General features: G+C 44.2%; 1 protein-coding gene across 2 annotated transcripts in view; it reads right to left on the bottom strand.

Annotated features, from left to right (window-relative positions):
* The window catches only part of sdk (sidekick cell adhesion molecule), a 121,140-nt gene that overhangs the window by 95,155 nt on the left and 1,480 nt on the right, over window positions 1–24,505 (bottom strand). For both annotated transcript variants that reach the window (XM_050173428.3, XM_072290055.1), the window contains exons 2-8: window positions 19,920–20,195; window positions 15,710–15,873; window positions 13,772–13,898; window positions 12,332–12,440; window positions 11,866–12,086; window positions 6,121–6,396; window positions 3,214–3,333 (exon numbers count right to left, since the gene is read on the bottom strand). In XM_050173428.3, the coding sequence (XP_050029385.2) occupies window positions 3,214–3,333; window positions 6,121–6,396; window positions 11,866–12,086; window positions 12,332–12,440; window positions 13,772–13,898; window positions 15,710–15,873; window positions 19,920–20,195 (1,293 nt within the window). The remainder of the gene's footprint in view (window positions 1–3,213; window positions 3,334–6,120; window positions 6,397–11,865; window positions 12,087–12,331; window positions 12,441–13,771; window positions 13,899–15,709; window positions 15,874–19,919; window positions 20,196–24,505) is intronic.

The raw sequence follows: 24,505 nt of genomic DNA, 5'->3' as shown, positions 1-24,505 counted from the left end.
GGGAAGGGACAAATAGAGAGTAAGGGAAGAAAGTGATTACAGCAGGTGCGCCCAGCTTCATAGGCACGTGCGGTGCCATGACGATACAACATAACCCAAAGCTTAAAAGGAAACATACAGACGTTTCTCAGAAAGAAAGCCTCCCCATTGCCAAAAGGTTCATCCTGGTCCGGGATTTAAACTCAGGACCAACGCCTTTCAGGACTGCTGCTTTATTATCTAGGCTAACCAGGAGGCTGGCAGGTCACAGCACAAGAACAAGTTAAGGGGGGAGGCGGCAATCAGAGCCAACTTTTTTGTTCTTTGACCTAGAGCAACGAAATTTGGCAGCCACACTCAAAAGTGCCAGAAATAAAGAAATATGCAGTTTCATTACAATATCTAAACTAGTTTTCAAGTTACAAAATGTTACACGTGTTCCGCTTGTGGAAAACCTGGCACTGATGAAACATGCCAGGGAGCTACCTGTAGTTTTAATCTTTGCCCAAAAGAGCACTACAGGGTACAACAGTTCCAAAAATTTTTAAACTGCTTTATCTTTTTTTTTGACACATTCACTTTTACTAATTGTACCAGAACTTGTCATTCACGAATTAGCATGCAGAAAAAAAAAACTAATCCCTCAGCAAGATATTGAAGACTGTCATACCCTCAAGCGCACTTCAGGGAATACATAAAAACAAACAGGATCAAAATTGGTCCAGGCATCCCAATGCTACCCTTTCCGCAGACAACGCAGATTGCCCAAAACACACTTTTGAGAAAACGTCTCTCAAAGTTCAAGGAGCAGTTCACATCTCACAAAATGCACCAGGATTGTATTTTCTTGCTGTCTTTGCTTACAGGTGACTTTTTGGGTCTCTGCCCTTTGATTCGCACAGTTCGAGGTGCCGACGCACGAAGTACCTAGCCGCGCAGTCTGAGGTGCCGATGCGCGAAATACCTAGTCGTGGGCTCGAGGAGTCGACACTTGATGTGCTTAGTCGCGCAGTTCAAGGTGCCGACGTGCGAAATGCCTAGATGCACAGTCCGAGGTGCCAATACGTGAAATGCCTAGTCGCAGACTCGAGGAGTCTACACTTGATGTGCTTAGTCGTGCAGTCTGAGGTGCCGATGCACGAAATTAGTAGCTGCGGGCTCGAGGAGTCGACATTAGATGTGCTTAGTTGCACAGTCCGAGGTGCCGAAGCGCGAAGTACCTAGCCGCGCAGTCCGAGGTGCCGATGCACAAAATGCCTAGATGCGGGCTAGAGGGGTCGAACGCTCGATGTACGTAGTCGCACAGTTGGAGGCGCCAATGCACAAAATGCTTAGGCGAGAGTCCGAGATGTCCTCGTGCGATGTGCTTGATCGCTGAGTTGGAGACTCCTATATGCAAAATGCTTAGCAGCGAGTTCGAGAACTGCCTGCGCGATGTGCTTGGTCCCGAATTCCGAAACACCAAGTGCTGAAAGGCTTAGCCGTGTGTCCGGATTCCGCGTGCGAATCTTGGTCGTGACGTTCGCGTTGCCAATGCTCGGTATGCTTAGCCGCGGGTCTGAGACGTCCACAAACGTAGGGATCGGCCACGCTACTGCCATATTTGCGTGGTGCCCGTTTTGACACATCGAGATTGTGGCGAGTGGAGACTTCCAGTCCAAATTCGCGAGGTGCAAAGAGCCGAGCAGACGACGCGAGCGCTGGAGTCACGTGGCGGGCACGGCCAATCGCAGATTTCGGCACGACCTTCAATCATTTGCTGTTTGTATGTTTGTTTCTGTATGAAGGAGGTAGCTGAAGTGGCAAATTTAAAGATGCAGAAATGGCTTTCCAACAAGACCAAGATGGCGGTGCTCGGTTGCGCCGTTCCAGAGATATTGTGGCTTGAAAAATGCTGTTTTTTCTTTATTTCCGCGAAATTTTTCGTCACCTTGGCTGATAAAACAAATTTTTTTAGAGCACTTCTACGTGGTTTACAGTGATGATATTTCGGAATCAGATAGAAAAAGAGTAACAGAAATTGAAAATGTGATTTTTCAGAAATTCGATTTTTTTCCCATTATTTTGCGATGCGAAATACGTGTCCCCCCTTAACTGACAACTTGAAGCAAGGTACACAGGTCTCCTTTGTAGCTTTGTGCCACAGCTGGGTAAATGACTACTTCTCCCTTTCATTTCTTAAGTTTTCATCATTATTTAGCAACAATTCACATGAACATTTATGCCAGAAGGTTGCAATGTTCTCTCCAACAAAAGTAAAGGATAAATTGCTCCTCCTGGTGGTGGAGTGACAGCATTGAGGAGCATGTGAAAAACCTTCCTATTAATTTTGGGGAAAAGAAGAAAGCAGTGACTGTCACAGAAATGATCACAGCCATGATCATTTGAAACACGCTCTCATACCTGCCAATTTGTGAATTTTAAAATTCATAAAAATTGCACAGACACAACACCAACGGAGGGAAAAGAGGAAATAGCAAGCATTTTTCTTTACACCTTGTCTTTCCTCGTCCCTGATGATTTCACCACATGCTCTGTCAGCGCTTTCAGTGAGTGTGGCACAGACACTGAATAGCATAGGATTTGACCACAGTCACCCTGTTCGTGGCAGGCGATATTTATTGCAAAAGAATATGCGGCACTTTCTATAGCAACTTGTGAGGAGGGAGTGGTGGGACGAGCGGTCCTCTAAGTAGTCAGGGGGGACCGCTGAGAGATGGCGCAAGTGTTGTATGGGGGACAGGAATGTGGACTGTAGTTGCTGGATGGAGCACGAGCTGGTGAGAGTCAGACAGGCGTTTTGGCTGTGTGTTGTGCCGTGGGAACAGAGTGTTAGTTGTGAAACGATGCAGGAACTTGGAGCTTGTTAATAAAGCAGATAGCAAAGAAGAGTGTAGGCTCATCATCGATCCTAACAAGCATTATCTGCAAATAAGTCTGCTCCAACATAAAGAAACATTGCAAGGTTTGCCTTTCATTGTGTCGGTGAAAGTGCAGAGTAACAAAATGTAAATTATCTTCCCACTTACGGGCACATTTGTGCTTCCTACACTTTCTGTGGCCCAATGCAAACTAAGCCACATTTTGCAAAAAGCTGGCACAGCAAAATACAAGAAGTTTAAGCAGGTACAAGGCCTACCATTTTGAAATATGGGTAACAACAGTTTTTGTCAGAAAAAGCCCACGCACAAGTCTGGACCCACTAAGCAAACTTGATGCCAAAAGAAGACGTACCACTGTATGCCCAGCTTGTGTTAGGAAGTGGTGCCCCCACAACTGAGCATGACAGTTGCGCATCCATTCCATCCAGGACGGTCACATTCTCGGGAGCTCGCAGGAAGGCCGGTGGAGAAACTGCACATGATCAAAGAGTGCACTGCAATGCTGCCTCATGAAGAGTGCCCAATGAAGACTGTACGTCTTCCAAATGACAACAGGGCTACCACAGCATCCAAGTTTTTTTAAAAAAAAAAAAGAAAAAAAAAAGATGAGAGCCATTTTGAGGGCAGGAAAGAATATAGGCTTCCATAGCTACATCTTCTGCCTTGTCCTTCATCCAGAAATTACACCAAGAGACAGTAGCCATTGAGATTTAACTACCTACAGCAGCTTTCGGGAATTATTTTAAGGAGGAAAAATGGCAATATAACATCATTTTAATGTCATATAAAGCAATGTAGACAAACACTTAACAAAATTTTTTGCTTAGTGACAACTGAGAAAAACACAAAGAAGCCACACAAAAAAAAAAGCAAGAAAAATTTGGCAGAGACACTTAAGACAACTTACGTGTGGGAATGCAAAGGCATTATAGTCTCTTTGGTGAAATGTTTTTTTTCCATGCCTTCTTGTTTGCGCAATCTCTCGCCTGGATTCTAACTGCATCTCGATAAGGCCAAACCAAAATGTACCAACCATCTCAATGCTCGCTTGCCTGTGAAGAGTTCATAATTCGAAGAACCGCTCAGTGCCATTCAGGTGGTCATTAATGCGTTTTATTTTATACACTCATCATGTGGTGCCACTTCCTCCACATTGGCTGCACTGTCACGTGTGCAATGACACACGCAACCAGGTGCACCTTTAGTCAACGAGAACCGTGGAGCCGTCATGGTGTCAAGGAAAAGCGCGCTCGACTCGTACCCCGGAGGCTCAGGTTCCCTTCCCTCTTGAACGGAAATTTACGAAATTTTCCTTTCAAAGTCATTATTTACGTGTTTCACAGGATCCTACCTAAGAAATTTGATGCCAAGCTGAGCATTTTTTTACGTGTTTTGACTGTTTGCACCACCGATAATTTTGGTGCCATCATTTGGTCATGCCGCCGACTACGACGGATTTTTGCATAATGGGGCATATGATGCTTCCGCATTAAAAAGAAAGAATAAGAAAAAAAACAAGGTCTATGATAAAAGGAAGTCCTGCAGTTTGATGAGAAAAGAAGAGAAAGGCACAAGAACATTGTGTGGCAGGTTCATGTATGATGCATAGAAAAAAATTTATGCTTAAAAATGCTGGTTCTCGAAGCACATTCACGCGCTTTTGAGGGGTGATATGTGCAACGGGACATGTAACTTGGATCTATATTATGTGCTTTTCTTTACATATTTCAGTTTCCAAGCGATACACCTTGTGAAATAAAGAAAGGCATAAAAAATTTTTACCTGATAGCAAGGCAGCACCAATATAATCCTCATATTTCGTAAGGCTTTTTTGAAAAAATCATAATCTTTATAAATGTTCTGAGCTCTTTTCAGCTGTATCAGCTCGAACTTAGTGCAGTAGACTTCTGTTGACTAAATTTTTTGGTTAATTCAATCTCGCCCAAACAGTTCTATGGGTTTTCGACGAATAATTCGAACTTGACTTGTCAGTTTCGCCACAATACAGCCACATTATACAGTGAAGTATACTAAGAATGGAAAGGGGCCATTGTTACATTGTACGCATTTTTTTTAAATGATAAAGATGCACAGGCACCACAATTTAAATAAGGTTGAGCTTCATGAAACATCTACGTTGCTTAAATGAAACTTCTGATAAATGAAACACTTATTTGTATTCCCTTCAAGTTCCATTTAAGAGAAGTTCACTGTAGGTCACTTGACATAAGTTCACGTCCCCAAGTTGCTGTTGTAATAAATGAAGTAGTTATTCTATAGAAAACGCTGTAAATCAAAAACAACTGCACTGTTGAATGTGCGGAGAGACACTTCCAAGACTACTTGTGTAGCTCCTTCAGTGCTGCCTGCATAAGTTTAAAATAGAGTACAGTCTACACTCGTTAAAATGGACCTGCGTACAACAGACTTTTGGATATAACAGACTACTTTTCAGCCCATTTGTTCTACCTATTTCATTAATGCAAAGAATTTCACTTTTAGCGGACCGCGCAACAATGGCTATGGGCTACAGCGGATGAAATTAGCAGCAATTTTTGTCAAAATGAAGCATATAAAACGGACTTTTGCCGTATCAACACAGGTTGGCAACTGACTTGCGAGGTTCAGCTGACAATCTGAACTCAGTGCCTTGTACGCAACGGAGGGAGGAAAGCGGGGTGGAAGTGCGCCATCTTTCGCGGGCAAGGCACAGACATGGCTGCTCTTAACGGTGCGGCCGTGCAGGCACCGTATCTTAAAAGCGATCTGCGATGGTGACAAAGTGTGTGCCCGCGCAGGTGCCGAATCTTGAAAACGATCTGCGATGTGGACAAAGTGTGCACCCGCACGGGCGCCGTAACTTCAAAGCAATCTGCGATGTGGACAAAGTGTGCCCAGTGCTGCTTCATATGTGCTGTGCTTTCAACATTTAGTTCGCGTTGAAGAGAGAAAAAGCATGAAGGTCAATTCGCTTGTTGCTGCTGCCCCACTTATCTTGCTTAATTTGCTATCGCAATTGATGCTTTGCCTTTTGGGTGAAGCTGTGACTTTTTTGTTTGTTTTTTACTTTGGACGTTCCTCACTCACTCTTTGCAATAAAGTTTTTAGACATCGTGACGAAAGTTTTGGAAGTGAGGCGTCTTGGATATTACGAACTTCAGATAAAACTGAAGTTTTTTTTTTTGTCGGATTATAAGGGTCCGTTGTAACAAGAGTCGACTGTATAGAAAGCCGAGCAGGTAAAAAAGGAGGCCCTCACTCTTGACGTGCAGCCAGGTGGCAGCCCGCGCCTCGCCCAGCAGGTTCTCGGCCACACACTGGTAGACACCCGCGTCCTCCATGGCCAGTGCCCTGATCTCCAGGGTGCCTCCTTCGTGCACATGGAAGCGGCCACTGGTCAGGTCCAGCGGCTGGGCGTCCAGCAGCCAGTGCACCTCAGGCAGTGGGTGGCCCTCGGCCGCACACGGCAGCTGCACCTGCTGGCCCAGCTCCACCGCAGTCTCCTCGTCTACCTTGCGGCTCAATGAGGGCGGCACTGCAGTCACAGCAGCAAAACCATGTGACCAACTGTCACCTTATGTCCAGAGTGAGTTAGGTCACACGCGCACACACACACTCGTAGCACACACATAACTAGCTTAGCTTATGGGCATAAGAGTATACAAAATACACCATACAAACAACAAATGAGCCATGCATCGAGAGTCACCAGGTGATTTGATTAACCCCTTCCATGCTTCGGACAAGATGGGTTTGTCCATGGGTTTCTGGTGAAAACGGTCAAGGATGAGCTTTGCTCGTCAGTGCTAATTTGCATTTTCTATCAATTCCATGGATGAGCTAAGTTTTGTCTCAGTACTTAGTTGTGCTTTAGGTAGATGGCAGCAATCCACTTATGAACCAGCATAAGCAGAAGTGAATTAATTCGTTCTGAGAAGTTAAAACCTGTTTTACAACTAGGATATTTAAAAATAATTTGGCCATTTTTGGGCATAAATTCAGGAAATGGTGTGGCACGAAAGATGATAAGAATTTAAGTTCTTAGAATGTTCTTAAGTTCTTAGAAAGTCTTAGAATGTGCACCACCGTTTAGCTATGTGAAATAAAGTCAAATTATACCTGAAAACCGTTGGGAGTTGTAGAGACATTTCCACTGGGGCCTTCATAGCACAGAGAAAGGAATGCCTTTACCCCAGTGTGTGCAGCAAGGCCAGGGAGTGTTGTGCACAAGAGGGAAGTCCTTGTAGCGCTCTCCCCACACCGCTGCCAATGCCATTCTCCATCCAAACTTTCCCACTGTTTCTCAGTTGCCACATCGATGACATTCAATACCCCTCTCAGCTCGCCGAGCAGAGTGCGCACACAATATAGCTTTAGGTGCCAATAAGAGGCCACGTTTCTGTGTCAGCCACAAATAACTCGAGCTGTTTGGCGATCAAATCTGTTCTTTTTCACGCACAGTTTTGGGCTCAAAACATTGCCCCTTTCTGCTACACATGCACCTGATTTACACACCACATTTATCTTGTGAGACATTGCACAGTCTCAGCTTCGTAGTGCAGTGGCATCCACCACTAGAGCGCGACATCAACAGTGTGCTAAATTAAGCTGGTTGGTACATACTTGGGCGAAGAAACAGCACGTTTGAATGGGACGAGACGACAACATACACAGGCACTGACTAGCAACAGTAATGTTTAGTTAAAGTGAAAGGTTACATAAAGTCAACACCTGATTTTTCATACTGCTCAGGGTCTGCAAGAACGCCCAAAAAATCAGGCAATCTGAAAAAGTGAATGCATGCCTCTTGCTGCCCCCAAGGGCTCAAATGCCTTTTCACTTTTGGTATGCTTCCACACGATAAATTGTGTATGCTTGACCACGTGACAATGCTGTATTGCAGTGAAGCTGACTTTTCGGAATCGGCATTATTCAATGTTTGACCCTCGCTGTGCTTTTCATCACGCTTTGAAGAAATAGGAAAGGATGATAAAGGTGAAGTTGGCACCATTGCTGACAGTAGCACATTTTTTAATCACTGAAGGGCACTGAACAACCACAATCTTAGCAACAAGCGTCGAAGCAGTTAGGCCTAATGATGGCTGCCAGTGGAATGTTGTGCGAAAGCGCTGGTTCAGTGATACAGTAAAACTCAGTGGCCATTTAACATAATGGGTTTTGTATCCGCATAAACCGTACCAGTTCATTGCGCATGTATCGATTAAAACGCAGTGTTTCCACTTTTCATTGCGCAAACATGGCGGTGCGTCGTCTCCATCGGGCGGCCCGGCAGAACAACAAGCCTCAGAGATCAGAACAACGACCTCCAAGCGCCCTGTGCGTTTGTGCATGAAGCCACATCAACATCAACATCATTTTGGCGCCGTGTCAGAGAGCATTGTGGCATTGTGCAAGCGAGGACTCGCGTCATGTCGAAGCTTCAATAAAAAAGACGCCGGGTGCTCAGCATAGAAGGAAAATTAGACATCGTTCGTGCTATTGAACGTGACACGAAGTTGGCGCTGGCACGCGACAGGGATCTGCTGTTGACTACGGCGTGTGGCATTTGGAATGCGAAGAAGTTGCTCGGCAGTGCTGCTGCAACCGTGAAAAGATGTCGGCTACGAGGTTAGACTTTTTGCCATCGTTGCCTCTGTTGTTGCCGAAGTGTCGGCTAGCGACAGTGATGAGGACGACATGGAAAGCAACAGCACGGGCGATTCAAGCCCGACAAGGGTTTAGAAGCCACATGTTACGTGAATGCAATCGTCGTGATGAGAACAGCACCCCTCAATGAAAAAGGCGCCCTGCAACTTCGACAGCGCTACCGCACGCGTGCACGGAGAACGCCAACGAGGAATCTGCCATACGAGTGTTTGCCGAGAAGAGGGGGCTGGCTGAAAAGCTGGCTTGCAGCTTCAGTGAATTTGAGGTTGCTGTCATCGTTGCTAGGCCGCCGCGGCATCAAATGAAAATGACGCTTTTGTCGCGCGAAGTGGATAAACACTGCATGTTTTTTCCCCTTTCATTGCACTGTCTCTGAGTTTCGTTTTTGACAGGTAAGTGGGGGATCTCGTGGTATTTCGGTTAAGCAGTACTACCCTTTAGTACGTACTTTTTCTGAGCTCCGGCCAACTATGGTTTAACGAGGTATCACTGTACTGCATGTTTTTTCCCCTTTCATTGCACTCTCTCCGAGTTCCGTTTTTGACAGGTAATTGGGCTATCTCATGCTATTTGGGTTAAGCAGTACTACTGTTTAGTACGTACTTTTTCCGAGCTCCAGCCAACTACGGTTTAATGAGGTTTCACTGTCCAAAATAATCAAAATGACAGCAGTGGTAGCTTTGATTATTGCCATTTTGGACCTGCAGTTACAGCAAGAAGTTTGAAAAATTGGACGATGAAGGATTGCAGCGTCAGAAATTTCAGACATCTTTATACATTGGCTCTAGGGGGGCTGAGAAGGTGTCTGAATAATCGGGCAAGTCCAAAAAATCGAAGTCCGGAAAATCAGTCATTGACTATAGGTATATGCGGTCATAACCAAGTACATGAAATCGGGACATGTTTACTCATCATGTTACTGGACAAGAGGAGACGACATACACAGCACTTGCACATGTAGTCGTTGCCTCATGTCCTCTTCAAAGGCGCTGCTTTCTTCATCCAGATGATGGGAAATAATGGCTCTGATGCGCAAATAGAAGCATCCTACAAGTGTCCTTCACACTTGCAGAGTGTTATCCCTGTACGACTGCGAAATTATGTGGGGTGGAGTTTCGTGATTTCAGAAAATTTCTGTTAGTATTCCTTTAAGAGAGGGGAATCCTCATGTCCCATAACGGTTGCACGAGTGGTACTGTATTTTCATGATTGTAAGTCAACCTATATTTTTTAAATTGAAGATGTAAAGTGGGGGGGTCGACTTACAATCGAAACCAAAACATGGCACCGCCAAAAAAGCGAGACCAACGAGACATCAGGGGAGCTACAACGTAGTTACAATTTTATGCTTGCTCTATGGCCCTACCCGTGGTTTTCGGTATCCCGCGAGTTTGTTCGCTTTTCGGAAGAAGTTTGAACTTTTTTTTTTTTTTTTTTTAGTTTTACAGCGTACGCAACACTCATGAGGGGGTGTCAATAGTTGATGGAAGTGCCGCTGTTCCATTCGCAGCGGCACCACCAGAACGGCGGTGCTTGCAGGGAGTATCGATAGTTCATGGAAGAGCAGACCTCCCTCACATGTTTCTCTTTCCCTGTAGCTCTAGTTTGACGCGCTTGACTTGACTGCCGGCGACGTGCTACTTCCATGCTTCCTCAGTCGTCATGAGTGCTCCAGGCCCACTAAACATTCGGGGCTCGTTCACAGTAGAGTGTACTAGACTCACAGCAGCGTTCAAGAGGGCTGCCATCCTTTACGCTGAAGAAACAAATCACTGTGCAATGGGCCGCAAGTTCGATGTTTCTGAATGGGTGGTGCGAGAGTGGCAACTGCAACGAAACAAAATTTTCACCTGTGACGGCAAGCGAAGAATTTCCCAAGGGCCGAAGTCGGGACGTTTTCCAGAGCTGTAGGGCAAGCTTGTGGCGTTTGCTGCTGAAATGCGTGATCGGTTCCTGCCAGTGAAGTGCGACATGGTCATAAAGCAAGCCCGGACCTTCGCCTTTTGAGGACCTGCTCCGCCGTGAGTACGAGTGGCTGACGGAAAAAGACCGCGAACTTACGCCAACCGGACCTGTCCAAAGAGCCTCCCCGTTGGCTGCGTGTGGTTGGGTGCATTCGGCGTGCGCTGCTGTCCCACAATATGTCGTGGTGTGGTCATTTGCCAAATTTTGAATTTCGCTGAACAGCAACGCACTGTGGGACCGTAGCAGCGATGACAATGGCAGCACTAGTGAGGATGATGGCACAAGTGAAGACAAGTAGTCCAGTGACCCTGCCAGCTACTAATACATTTTGGTTAGGGAATGCACTCTCGGGTATGCTCTTTTCTTTTTTTGCGCTTTCACACGTGATATCGGGGGATCGACTTACATTCGAGTCCACTTACAGTCGTGTAAATACGGTAAATATTGTGCGTCAGGTGCATGGGCACCAGCAGTTTTCGGGAGAAGGGGAAAAACCTTCCTTTCGCGGGTGGCACAAGGGAATTACAAGTGCTATCAGCACCAACGACCATGTCACGTAAGATCCCGCTGACATTGCCTGAACCTTTTTGGTCATGAGCAAGTGATGAGCATGGAAGTATCCACTGCCGCTCTTATCTTCCCACACGTGGTTAGCCAACCACTCTTCGGCTGTCGCAGACACTGTGGCCACCTGTACCCCAGCGGGCAAATTGAAAACCCCTCCTTACCGAGCACATTCTCTTGGAGGGAACCCTCAGTGAAGTTACCAAGGCATAGCACCATTGATGCTGCCCTTTATACCAATAAAAAGTTGTGCATCATTGATATGGCCAAAGCCCCACTGCTCTGCATTTTCAGCATGCGACCCCAACTTCAACACAAAAGTTCACTGGTGTCACCAAGGCACCCAATTTGAATGCCATGCTAAAGACCATGCACAGTGCTCTGCACAAGCCAGAACCTGCCAGGCCTGCCACTGGTCGCAAGAAGTGGACCAATGAGCATGGACAAGCTTACAGTTGACCCCCACACAGTGACGTCCCACAGCCCTGAGAGAAGGAAGCAAGTCCTCCCCTGCACAAATTATCCACACCATCAGGTGACACAAGCACTGGAATACTTGAGCTATCTGTGGCCATAGCTGCAAAACTTAAAGACCGACTTCAACCATTTTGTGTGTGTGTAGTAAGCAGAGAAACCGAACGTTGGGATTCGCAGAAGTTGTGTGCAAGGACAAACACCACAAGAGGGTCAGGTGCTGGCCCCACACCTTGTACAGGCCATCATAGCAAAGTAGAGATTTTACAACATTGAATATGCCCATTAGTACTCCCTAAAATGAAAACATACCATAATACAAAAGGACACTCACCTGACACGGTGACATTGGCATGGGCGATAATTGGGATCGTCGGCTCTGTGACAGAGCCATCGGAGTGCTGAAACAGGCTAGCCTGGCAGGTGTAGCGTCCCGCATGTTGGGGTCCCAAGTGCAAAAGAGTCAGGGTTCGGTTCCAATGGGTCAGCACATGAGGCAGCTCACCCAAAGGACGGTCATCCTTGAGCCACACTATTTGTACCTGTTCCAGGGGGCTGGGCGGAAAAAAGAAAAACCATCATCACCACAACAGCAAACATGGATAGCATACATGCCAAGTTAGGAACATTAAATTTCATAAAACTCAGCAAGTGATTATGCAGTGGAAGAGTACGAATCAATGGACATGCCCAAAAAATCAGGCGTCCGGAAAATCAGACGCCGACTGTAATTAATATACCTTCTCTCTTTGTGCTGTGAAGTCAGTGCTTTCTTTAAACATGTGCACCAAGGTTCTTACCTGCCGGCAGCAATGCATTCAAGGTAGCTGTCATAACCATTTTCCAGGTTGTTGAACTCTCGGTCTATTGGTGGTACAACAATAGAAAGTTCTGCCTTGTATTCTCCATCTGGAAGCAAGAAAAAAAAAAATATGGGGTTTTATGTACCAAAACCACTATCTGATCATGAGGCATGCCGTAGTGAGGGATTCTGGATTAATTTGGACCACCTGGCATTCTTTCATGTGTACCTAAATCTAAGCACGAGTTTTTTTGCATTTTTCCCCCATCGAAATGCGGCTGCCATGGCCGGGCTGGAAGCAAGAAAACGGAAATGAAAACACACGCACACAGTTGGTTATTAATTTATCACAGCTGCTCGATTATTTGGACATGCCAGTGGTAGTGTTCATATACCGTATCTATTTGAATCCAGGCTGATAGTTTTTTTTTCAAATAATCATATACCAAATTCTAGGGTCAGCTTAGATTTGAGGATTTTAAAAAACGCGCCAGTTTGTAATTGAAAACGATAAATATGGTGCATAGCTAGCGCCATCTAGAAAAGTCAGTACTGCAGCCGCTACTAGCCATGCCAGTAGCCAACCGAAGTACACGAGCAATGTCGCCATTTTGACCTGTGTTGTATCGGCGTCATGGCTGTATTGGCTGCAGCGTGGCGTTATCGTAATGGCACTGAACCTGCGATGCCACTAACGAAAAGTTGTGCTAGCCGCAGAAGCATCGTCAAACGTTCAAGCTGGGCAAGACTTCAGCATCGATGAGAAAATCATCCATCGTTGGAGGGGGCAACGGGAGACGCCTTTCGCGTGTGCTGCAACGAGATCTAAGCAATAAGGAAGAGAGGAGAGCGATAACAGAGAGGAGCTATTCACCGAGATCATGCCATGTTTCGACGCTTATGAGCTGTGCCGCATTGTCTGCGCATGCATGGGCGCGCGTCCGCAAGCGTACAAGGCTAGCAGCCATGATGAAATAGAGTGAGCTCGGCGTGTTCATATTAAATAAATACTATTTTAATTTTGTGAATGCTGTCCTCGCTTTTTTGTTTGGCTTACATTCGAGGTAAGTTTCTTTATTTTTTCTGGCTTCGGACATTCGGGGGTCGGCTTAGAATTGGGGCCGGCCTAGATTCGAGTAAATACGGTAATTGCTATCGCAATAAAATGTCACACAGCATGTGAACAGGGACACATATTGACATTGACTACATTGACTGCTATGTTGAAAGGTCATTATGTTCTCGCTGAAAGACAAGCAGAAAAAATTCACAAGGCTTCTGGTCTGTTTACACGCACATGAAAAAACGGGGCCTCTGTGACAAAATCCCTCTTTGCATGACTGCAGGATGAACTTGATTTTGTGCCACCACAAAATGAAACAAAGGGAGAGCGAGGATTTTGGAAAGCAGACAGGTGAAGCCGGCTCTTGTGACCTACCACTATCATCAACACTCAGCTCCACCGGTGGCCCAAAAATAGTGTCGCCAGTGTGAGGATTTGTCAGCTCCACTTGATACCGACCTCCAAGCTCTGGAGTTGCTTCCAGGATCACCAGGCGGTTGTCCTGGCAAGGAGAACATCAGTTTAATTACACTATAAACTGTCTCCTTCTGTTCACCATGTTGCACAAATGTGCGACACGAAATGCACATCACCAGATTAGACTCATCTGGCTGGTTATGTATAAGCTCTTGCTCTGCAAATGCTTATACATAATTCTGTCTCCAAATCAGGCCCTTAATTACGGAGCAAGAATTTTTCAGGAAGCAAAACAGCACTTTACCACACATCTCACTGAAGACACGGCACAGCGCGCGGTGCTGAGGCGCCATTTGTCACATGCAGTTCTCGGCAAAAGCAGTGAGGCTCAGGCAGCACACGCCACTCTTGAGCAAGGTGATTTCTTAATACGAAATGCGAAACAACAAAAGGCATGTTTTTGTTTACTGCAACATGTAGTATTGGTCCAAGCACATTTAAGTTTCTTATTTTCCCAGAAAGATCATACAATCACACCTTAGCTGGAGCAAGCAAATACATTTGGCACCTTCCACTACTTTTGTCAGACACAATGCATCGTTGAGCAAGACAATATCTTGCTCCCTTACAAAATTATGTAACAAGCCCATGTGGGGGTGCTGAATCAAATGTCCATGGCCCTATTTGTGCATGTTTGCTTGCGACAGCGGTGTTACTGGTGCCGTAGTCTTGCATTATTGTCAGCAATGTCACTGGTAGTGGCACTTGCACTTGAAACAGTTCAAAGTAATAATAAAAGGACTACTGTCCGCACTGTTAATGTTGAATTCCAATGGCAGGTCGCAAGCGCTTGGCCGGATCATAAACAGAGCGCGTCGTTCCGACTGAGACTGCTCTCGTCAAATCTGCAAATGGAATGCCTGCGCTCCTGCGGGAGCCCTTACTGTACTTACTGGATTCTAACGTGCACCCGTTTTCTGTGAACAAAAAAAAAAGGCAAAATGCCCTCGATTGTAACGCACACCTGTTTGCCGTGACCTAAAAAAAAAAAAAAGAAGAAGAAAGAATGAAGTGCTTTACAGTACCGGGCACCTCATTATATCATACAGAAATACAACTTTCTCTCATTTGGAAGAACGAAGATTTACTCCCAATGCACTAAAGTTGCGATAAATAAAGGGAGTTGCAGTTTCCCCTGAAAGGCGAAGCATCGATTGCAATAGCAAATTAGTAGACAGCTATATGAAAAGTATTGAGGTTTTATCAGCTATATAAGCTTTCAAACATTCGCTTACTAACTAAATTAACAAGCATGGTGTCACACGCGCACAAGCAAACATGAACATGTCTCACTCAATGACCCTGGAAACCTTTTATCAGAACGTTGGAGTGAGAAAGTACGGTAGCAGGAACGAGCCAAGTGACCTTTGTGCGGCCTCTCGCTTCAATGTGAACTAAGCAACGAGAACACAGCTGCAAATGTTAGTAACATTGTCTGGGAAATCATTCCAGTAACTGATCGCACGTGGCACCGCAGATATAAACCACATGCTTGGGTTTGGCCAAAAAAGACATGCAAAGCTTTTTTTTATTTTGCCACATCATGTTGACCAATCTGGTGCACTGGAAAGGGTAAATCTGTGAGTAAACACCTATACTGGTAGCAACCTGAAAAAATTCTGGCATCCTATTTTCTGCAGAAACAGCATTCAGCTGGAGCTCCCTTGCATCTTCTCATAGCACTGCTTTGGAAGCCAGAACGGTGAGCTGACAGTGAATTGAACTTAATTGATAGTGAACGTTTTGCTCAAACAGTGCAGTTTAGCTTAATTTTTATTTTACAGATAACTCTTACAGAATGCAAATTTGCAGAAAAATTCAATTTCAGGTTCATACCTGTGTAGTTGCAAACTGTCTGCTGTCCAAAGATACACTACCAAAGGCCCATGTTGCAGTGGCTGGTGGAACGCTGTCAACCACTGGTGGCTCTAGGATCACATGACCACCTTTGCGCACAGCCACTTGCACAGTCTCGGAAATTTCCTCAGTTGGTGTCAAGTCTGCACAAGAACACAACAGCATCATAACGCTGTCACTATTTCATAGATGAAACGCCCTTCAGCACACAAGCAGGCATGAAAACCATAATCCCAAGTAAAGCAGGGAAAAGCCTCCATGCCTGCCTTGCAAAGGGTACGTATGAGCAAGTCTAGGAAGCTGGTGCATGAAGAGTGTAATCAGCTGCCTCCTATCAGTCATCTTGAATGTGGCAGTTCACACCCAATCAATCATTCTCTTCTGGTGGCTGGGACCACAATATGGGCGTGTTGCCCTCAAGTAAAGAGCTTTCTGTAAGGTAACACAGCACTCACCCCTGCAGAACAGGTACTATACAGCCACATTGTAGTGACAATGAAGAACCAGTGCCAAGATAACGCACAGCACTCACCCCTGCAGAACAGGTACTATACTGTCACACTGCAGTGACACTCAAGAACCAGTGCCAGAATTACATCAGCCTGTTCCAATCTTGCCGAGTAGACCATAAATATGATTGCTTTGGCGCAAACAAGGAAGGACAGAAAGAAACAAGGGGGGCGCCCTTCCGTCATTCCTTGTTTGCACAAAAGCGATCATATCGCTTGCGGTCTACTCAGCAATATGAACCGACTAGCCCAGCAACATGTAGTACTTCTGTTCCAATCTGTTTTCACTCCAAATCTACCATTAACCCTCATTAATAGGCCAAAATATCTGGGGCCCCACCTATATAGGCACAACCTGAGCCATTTTGCCCTATCACAGAAGGATAATGACAGATTTGCAATAAAAATGGAATGCAATACTTCGACGTTATGCCAGCCCAGATGGCGCCAAAACTGTAAGTTGTAAATATAACTTTTTATTGGGCAAACTTGTGCCCAGAAATACAAGTAACACTCAAAGCACAACAATAGCAGCGAGCAGTCGTTGGTCGTCAAAATCTGATCTACGAGTCAAGTGCATTGGCTATTTATAAGTGACTCATCGTACATTCCAGCGTAATTGCTAGTGCTCGCGTACATTCCAGAATGTACACCACTATTCGCAATGCGCATGCAATCTGATTAGACAAGATTCTTTCACTACACAGTCGGTAACATCTGATAAAGTTCTCACACATGTAGGGACGTCTTTTGCCAAGCGATAACTTTGTTATAGTGGTTAGGTGGGGAAAAAGTATCACCAGAAAAAGATGAACAATGAAAGCATGTCAGTACATATAACCAAACAAGAAATGTATGAATATGTGTCACAACATAATTCACAATGGGCACAACATAGACAAAAGCCAAGGCAAAGCGTACGTCCAAGAAGAGTGTTTTCTGAAGTTATGTGCATAATTGCCAAGGTGAAAACTGAGAAGTTGAATAAATTGACACTGCTAAAAAAGTCAGCTTCAGTATTCTCTCTGCCCTTTATGCAGGGCATCCCAACTAGCTTTAACCAGAATTTAAAAAATATGCAAATGCCATGTAGCTGGACAGAACTAAGGTAATGTTGTTTGCCGTCGCTTGGAGATACTCAATTTTTTTTTTCATTATGCCTAATCAGACCATTAGTCTTAATTGATTAATCAACTTTTCAAATATTATAATCAGATCAAAAGTGTTAATGATAAAATTGCAGAGTTACAAGAAAAACTCTCCATACAGTTGTCTGTTGCTCAATACATGCCGCATAAAAGTGTTTTTCCAAGCTAGAAGAAGCCCACAAATGCACGCAAAAATGCCACGCGACTAGCCGCTCGTGGCACTTTGCGTGTATTCGCGGGCTTCTTTCATGCTCGGAAAAACACTTATGTAGCACGTATTGAGCAACAGAAAGCTTTATTGGAAGTTTTTCATGTCGCTCTACAATTTTCTCATTGACACTTTTCATCTGATTATAATATTTGAGAAGTTGATTAATTAATTAGGACTAATTGTGTAATTAGGGAGAATGCAAAAAAAAATCTGAATATCTCCAAATGATGGCAAACATTACCTTGGTTCGGTACAGCTATGTGGCATTCGCATAATTTTAAATTCTGGCTAAAGTTAGCTGGGACACCCTGTATAGTGCAGACCGCCACATATAAAGCTTCTTAAATATTTTGGCTCATACTTGTCATACTCAGGTCCCTAATCATGACCACATAAAGCAAGCAAGCAATGAAGCCAATGAAGGCATAGGGATAATTAGCCGTAGTTGAAAGTGAAATGTAGAAAATAACTTGTTGCCAGTGAGGATTGAGCCCAATACCGCCGCATCACATGTGCGATGCACTACCAACTGCACTACAGCGACAGCCATCAATCTGTCCACTAACTTAGACATTTATGTGTACTAATTTAGCCCTGGGTGTGTGAGCCAACAGCACTCACTCAAGCCATGGTTTTTCTATGGGACTTTTTTGTTTCAGTTATGATTCATTTGGTATTAAACTTATCAAGAAGGGCATAGCAATATTATGCCATGCCCCCCGCGCACTTCATCTTGAAACAGCAAGCACTGCGTCACATTCAAGCAGGTTAGCAGTGCTTTTACCTGTAGTATAAGCAGTTCTTAAGCAAACTAGATCAAAAAGGGCAACATTATATAGAACACAGATGCAAAATAAGACAGAAAGTTGTAATTCTATATATCCACACAGCATTCCACATACTCTGAAGAGGAATGCACAGTGCGCAGGGGTTGATGTAATGTTACATTAAACTATGTGTAGTTCTACGTAATGCTTCTCACAAGATAATGGTATCTGCTATGACACACATTTGATGTCAAAATGGCAAAGCTTTCCTGGATGGCATATTTTGTTTGTGTGCCTACTACTGCAATAAGCAGCTTGATTAATAGCCTGATGTAGCATTTCAACTTCCAAAATAAGCACACGAAACAGGCCAGTTTCTCATGCATTCATAGCAGTGGGGTGCCCATCCATCATTATTAGTATAGTAGTAGCATGACCACCAGCACATATAGCATGGTTTAATGACCACGAGAAAGCTACAAGGAGAAATGTCTCTTGACTGTTCATTGTTAGTTGACAGGTTCTGAAAGGATGAGCTCTGCCCTTGAGCAAGGCAATGATGCAGCCAAACATGTGCCAGTTTAGAACACTACCTTATTATTATTAATGCAAATAGCATTCTTCGCCTACTTCAGCCACTTTGGGTCTACCATACAGACTCGTGTAAGCGCTGCACCTTTTTTTTTCACAATTTTGACGAGGTACAGCCCTTACATGGGACCGAACCTTTTCGTCAAAATGGTGCCAGCACAACCTGCGACTTTTGCACACCCCGAGTCCTCGAATGTACCATTGCATCAGCGGTCAATGCGCAGCTCACCCCATTTAGCAGCAGTACACCAAAGCACACAGCACTCGAAAATACATTAATGTGCACGCAGTGTCGGGGCACTGAACGCATTTAATTCTTCATTGCAAATGTTTGTTTTTTTCTCCAAATTTTGGGCTGCCAAGCTGGGGGTGCGGCCCTTACACGGGTGCACGCTCTACACGAGTCTATGCGGAATCTATCTATCTAGCCTCTTTACATCACTCTTCAATGAAAAATAAATTATTAAAAGCTTATCCAGTGCTGGGCAGAATCAAACCTCCATCGCACAGACTCCTCAAGCAGAGAAGCCTGACGCTTTAGCACTGCACCAGAAATGCCTGCATGCAGCAAGGGATTGATTCTCAGTGCAAACACTCACTGTCGCACCACAAATCCCAGAGGCCACTTGGAAAGGCGGGGGACCTTATAGGTGTGCCACTAGATGTCGCAGCGTGTCTAGAGAGAAGTGCGAGAGCATTGCACAGCTCAGTACATGGCTCATACGCACTGGCATGCTGCCAGTGCAATCTCAGAGGCAACACTAAATGCCGGTGACAGCCAGACTGCAGTACATGACTCATATCTCCCCCATTTCAGTGGTGGCAACATCGTGTGTAACTGCATTGCTTGCATGCTAATCGCATTGACATCAACAGTCCTGTGATGGGTTCTGCTGGAATGTTTATTATCTGGTTTGAAAGCGTATATGCACACATACGTGCAAGAGAGGATACAGCACTCACGTGCAACCTGCAGCTTGGCCTTGGCACTGAGCACAGCACCAGCAGCATTCTTGGCCAGGCACTGGTAGGCACCAGCTTGAGACAGACCAATGCTGCTCAGCACATGCACCAGGCGCAGGGAAGTCCAGTTGGTCAGGGGACGGTCATCCTTCAGCAGCTGCAAACGAGGGGGGGGTGCCCCGACTGCCTCACACCGCAGCGCTCGCTTTTCACCCAGCCCTACGTACCCACCCGAGGGCTGGGTCAGGAAGCGTGGGGACAGCAGCTGCTGGTGATCTGCAAACATGAAAAAAATTACTAAGAAAATGTACGCACCACAGTCTATGCTTAATTTTCTTGGCACCTGCTTTGAAATTAACAATTACAACAGAGCAAACTAACTAGCAAGCTTATGGGTAAGCCAACAGGCCTTCTTGCTCCCTGCAAGCTACCCAGCAAGGCTGCCATTTTTCTTAAGCAGCTCAGCTCACCAATGTGCACGCTTTTGACATGCACACATTTCTTCAGGATTGGACGTCCTCCAGCTCCAAGAGCCGCAAGGACAATTTTGATTGGAACAACCAAATGAAATAGGACACTGCTGAATTCTGTTAGAAAGTTTTGAATATTTGTACAACACTGCTGGTGACTCTGCTAATCAAGTACTTGGTTTCCTTTAATCTTCCTACTTCTTGCTAAAGAAATTTTCATACTTTCAAAACTAGAATATGCCAGTGGTTTATTTTATCCTTACCAAGTTAATCCAGCTAACACTCTAGTGTCAATATGAAAATGTGTGGCTGGATTCAACCTCAGCAACTACTCTCATAAAACAAGCATTTTAACCATAAAAACACCACTTCAACTTCCTACTATTATTTTTGATTTTTTAAATTTATGCAATACTGTCAATCCCGTCAGGGATCATAACAGAAAGGGCATTCAAAAAAGTACACTGACATACAAACATGACAATGATAACGGTTTAGAAATACACATTATTACACAGAATAAACTTATACATCAGCAGGACTAAAAAATATGTAATCAGGTTCATGCTGCAAGATTTGGGTTGGAGAGATACTTTTCTTAAAATGCAAAACAAAGGCAGTAACAAAGTGATATTGACAGTAAACAAAAATAATTACTGAGATGCAAGTAGATCGTTTTTAACAAGCATCATAAAAGTAGTTAGTGATGAACTATTAACAGAGCCCACGTTCAAAGCGTTCCAATTGCGTATAGTCTGTGGAAAGAATGAATACCTGAAAGTGTAAGTGCGGAATGAATACTCATTTAGTGTGTGTCGGGGGTTATGACGTGTTTCCCTCGTTTGAGATTTCGTTATGTATTGTGAGGTATCCAGGTTTAATTGATTATTTATGAGTTGGTAAATGATTTTAAGGAGCGCTAGTTTTGCTCTGTTTTGGAGGGTTAGCATCCCGGCTTGTTTGAGTAGTTCTGTCGGTGAGTCTGCTAGCCTGTGTTTGTTAAAAATGTATCTGAGCGCCTTTCTCTGAACACCTTCAAGTTTTTTAATCAGATTGTTAGTGAAAGGAAACCAAACTACATTTGCATACTCTAGTACCGGTCTGACAAATGTTTTATATGCTAGTAACTTTATATTGGATGGTGCTAGTCTGAGGCGTCTATTAATAAAAAATAACTGTTTTAGTGCGACTGCCGTGACTTTGTTAACGTGAGCATCCCTTCCGAAGTCAGAGGTTAGTAATATTCCTAATATTTGTATTCACAGACCGAAGCAAGAGGAATGCTGTTTAGTGTGTACTGAAAGAGTGATCTGTGTTTCTTCCGAGTTACAGATAATACAACAGATTTGTTAACGTTAATAGTCATCTGCCAATCTTCACACCATTTGGTTACTGCTGCTATGGCGTTATTTAAACCTATATGGTAGACGACAGAGTTAATTTCCTGATATAGCACGCAGTCATCGGCAAAAAGACTAATGTTGTTAAAGATGCTAGCAGGAAGGTCGTTTATAAAAATTAGGAATAACACCGGGGCTAGGACACTTCCTTGTGGTACACCTGATGTGACATCAGCTGTTTCGGATTTCTCGTTAATTTCGACATACTGAGTACGGTTAGTGAGGTAATCAGTAATCCAGTCTAAAATTGGGCCAGTTCCTAAAGTTAGTTCAAGCTTCCTAATAAGTTTTGGGTGTGACACACGGTTGAAGGCTTTCGAAAAGTCTAAGAAATAAGGTGAATTTGTTTCTGGTGATCAATAGAGGTGGTTACGTCATGCATGAGTTCAATTAGTTGGGTAACGGTAGAAAGTCCCTTTCGAAAGCCATGCTGGAAAGGTGTTAGAATTTGGTTATCTTCTAGATAGGTTATGTGCTTTAAGATGATGTGCTCAAGTAGCTTGCATATTGTGCTGGTTAGTGAGATTGGTCTGAAGTTTGAAGGATCTGATTTGCTTCCTGATTTATGTATTGGTGTTATTTTAGCTGTTTTCCATTCTTTAGGAAGGTTGCAGGATGACAGGGATTTGTTAGAGTATTACTAAAAACTTTGCAATCCACTCGGCATATCTGCGCAGGAATGTGTTAGAAATGTTATCAGGCCCCGATCCTTTTTTAGTGTCTAAATTTAGTAGTAGGTTTAAGACTCCAGCTTCAGTCACAGTAAGGGGCCCTAGTTGCTTGCCGGTGCAGGGGCTATTGTGGGGTGCATTTCCATCGTCTGTAGTGAAAATGGAACAAAAGTAATTAGTCAGTGTGGTTGCAGTATTTCGATTTTCCTCCGAGGCCGGATGACTTTCATTATGTACTTTAGGATTTAAGTAATGCCAGAACTTTTGGGGAGAATCTTTTAGGAAATTTGTTAGCGTATTTGAAAAATAGAAAGTTTTAGCTATTTTGATTTTAGATTTTAAATCATTAGTGGCTAATGTTAATTTTTCGGCTGTTCCTTCTGATGGGTGGCGTCGTTGCGTTTTTTTCAGTCGCCGGACCTTCCGTTTGGCAGGAATTACAGTTCGAGTAACCCAAGGATTATTCTTTCGCATTATTTTAGTCTTAGTAGGAACGAAATCAGTAATGCAATATGATAGAATATTTTTATAACCTATGCCATAGGATTTCCATATCGGTATTAGTATCTGAGAGTTGACGGAACAATGATAGCTCTTCAGATAATGTGTCAAGTATGCTAGTGTCATCAGCTCGGCTGTAGTCAGGATATGTTATTGTTGATCGGGACGAGGGTGTAGTGTAATGAAACGGGAGAGAACACATCATTAGTTTGTGGTCGGACAGGCCTTCAAGTACTTCTACATTCGCGTCATGATAAGGGGAATGATTGCTCAGGAACACTAAATCTAAAACGTTAGAGCTAGTTCCTTGTACACGGGTAGGTTCTGTTACGATCTGTGTGAGGTTGAAAGAAAGCATCATATCGAAAACAACTTCCGCGCAAGGTGAATGATGTTGCAGTGTACTCCAGTCGATGTCAGGAAGATTGAAGTCCCCTAGAAGTATTAGTCTGGTGCCCTTTATATGACGGTGTATATAAGTACATAATGATTGAAATATGTCTGAATCAGAACAAGGGCTGAGATAAACGCATCCAATTATGATATCGCTACTAGAAAAACACAGTTTGCAAAAAATCGCTTCCACCCCTTCAACTTCAGGCATTGCAAGGAAAGGGACTTCATCTTTTATTAACAAAGCCACGCCTCCACCACGTGTCGGTCGGTCCCTATGAATTATAGCGTAGTTTGGGGGAATTATTTCAAAATTGTTAATGTCTTTTGTTAGCCAGGTTTCCGTAATGGCTAGGAAGTCCGGCTCGAAACCCACTAGTAATGATTCAAGGTGACCGAGCTTGCTGACAATGCTACGCGCATTTATGTTCATGAAAGTTATTTGGGACGTTGCTGGCAGCGTGGGCGAAGGGTTCGTGCTTCTGTGTCCTGGTTTTTTGTTTGGTTTGAAGCATGTGTAACAAGGCACACCTCTCTTTTTACATCGTCCCAAAAATATAGCTCCCCGTTTATCTTTAGTTTGTCGTAAACCAGAGAGACTTTATCGCCGGAATTTTTTGGGGGGTTTGCCGTATTTCCATAAGTTTCTTCTAATGTCGCGAATGCGGGGTGAAAAATCTTCACTGATGGCAAACGCAGTCCCCTTTAGTTTGTGACAAGTTCGCAAAATTTTCGCTTTGTCCCTGAAATCTAGAAGCTTCAGTATTATTGGCCTTGTTTTGTTTTCTTCCGGTCTACCTAATCTGTGAATCCGTTTGATCGCGACTTCATCCAATTTCAAGGAATCTTTGACAACCTTTTTATTCACAGAGCGCTCCAGCGACTCGTTATTTTTATCTTCTTCTTCTGACATACCATAGACTATGAGATTCGACCTTCTGAAGCAATTCTCGAGGTTGTCTAGCCTTAGTCCCAAGGATGACACCACCTGCTGTAAATTGGTTACCTGTTCCGTACACGAGGAAAGCTTGTCTTCTAGGAAAGTTAAGTGCTCTAATTCGTTGTCGATTGCTGTTAGCCGTTTTTCTTTTATTACTTTTATGTCCTCTGCAATCTGTTGCAGCTGTCGTGAAAGTTCCGCCATATCGGGT

This window comes from Dermacentor andersoni, chromosome 8 (genome assembly GCF_023375885.2).
Source record: "Dermacentor andersoni chromosome 8, qqDerAnde1_hic_scaffold, whole genome shotgun sequence".
Classification (NCBI taxonomy): Eukaryota; Metazoa; Arthropoda; class Arachnida; order Ixodida; family Ixodidae; genus Dermacentor; species Dermacentor andersoni.
The sequence above is the reverse complement of the archived record's forward strand: the minus strand, read 5'-3'. Positions and strand labels throughout refer to the sequence as shown.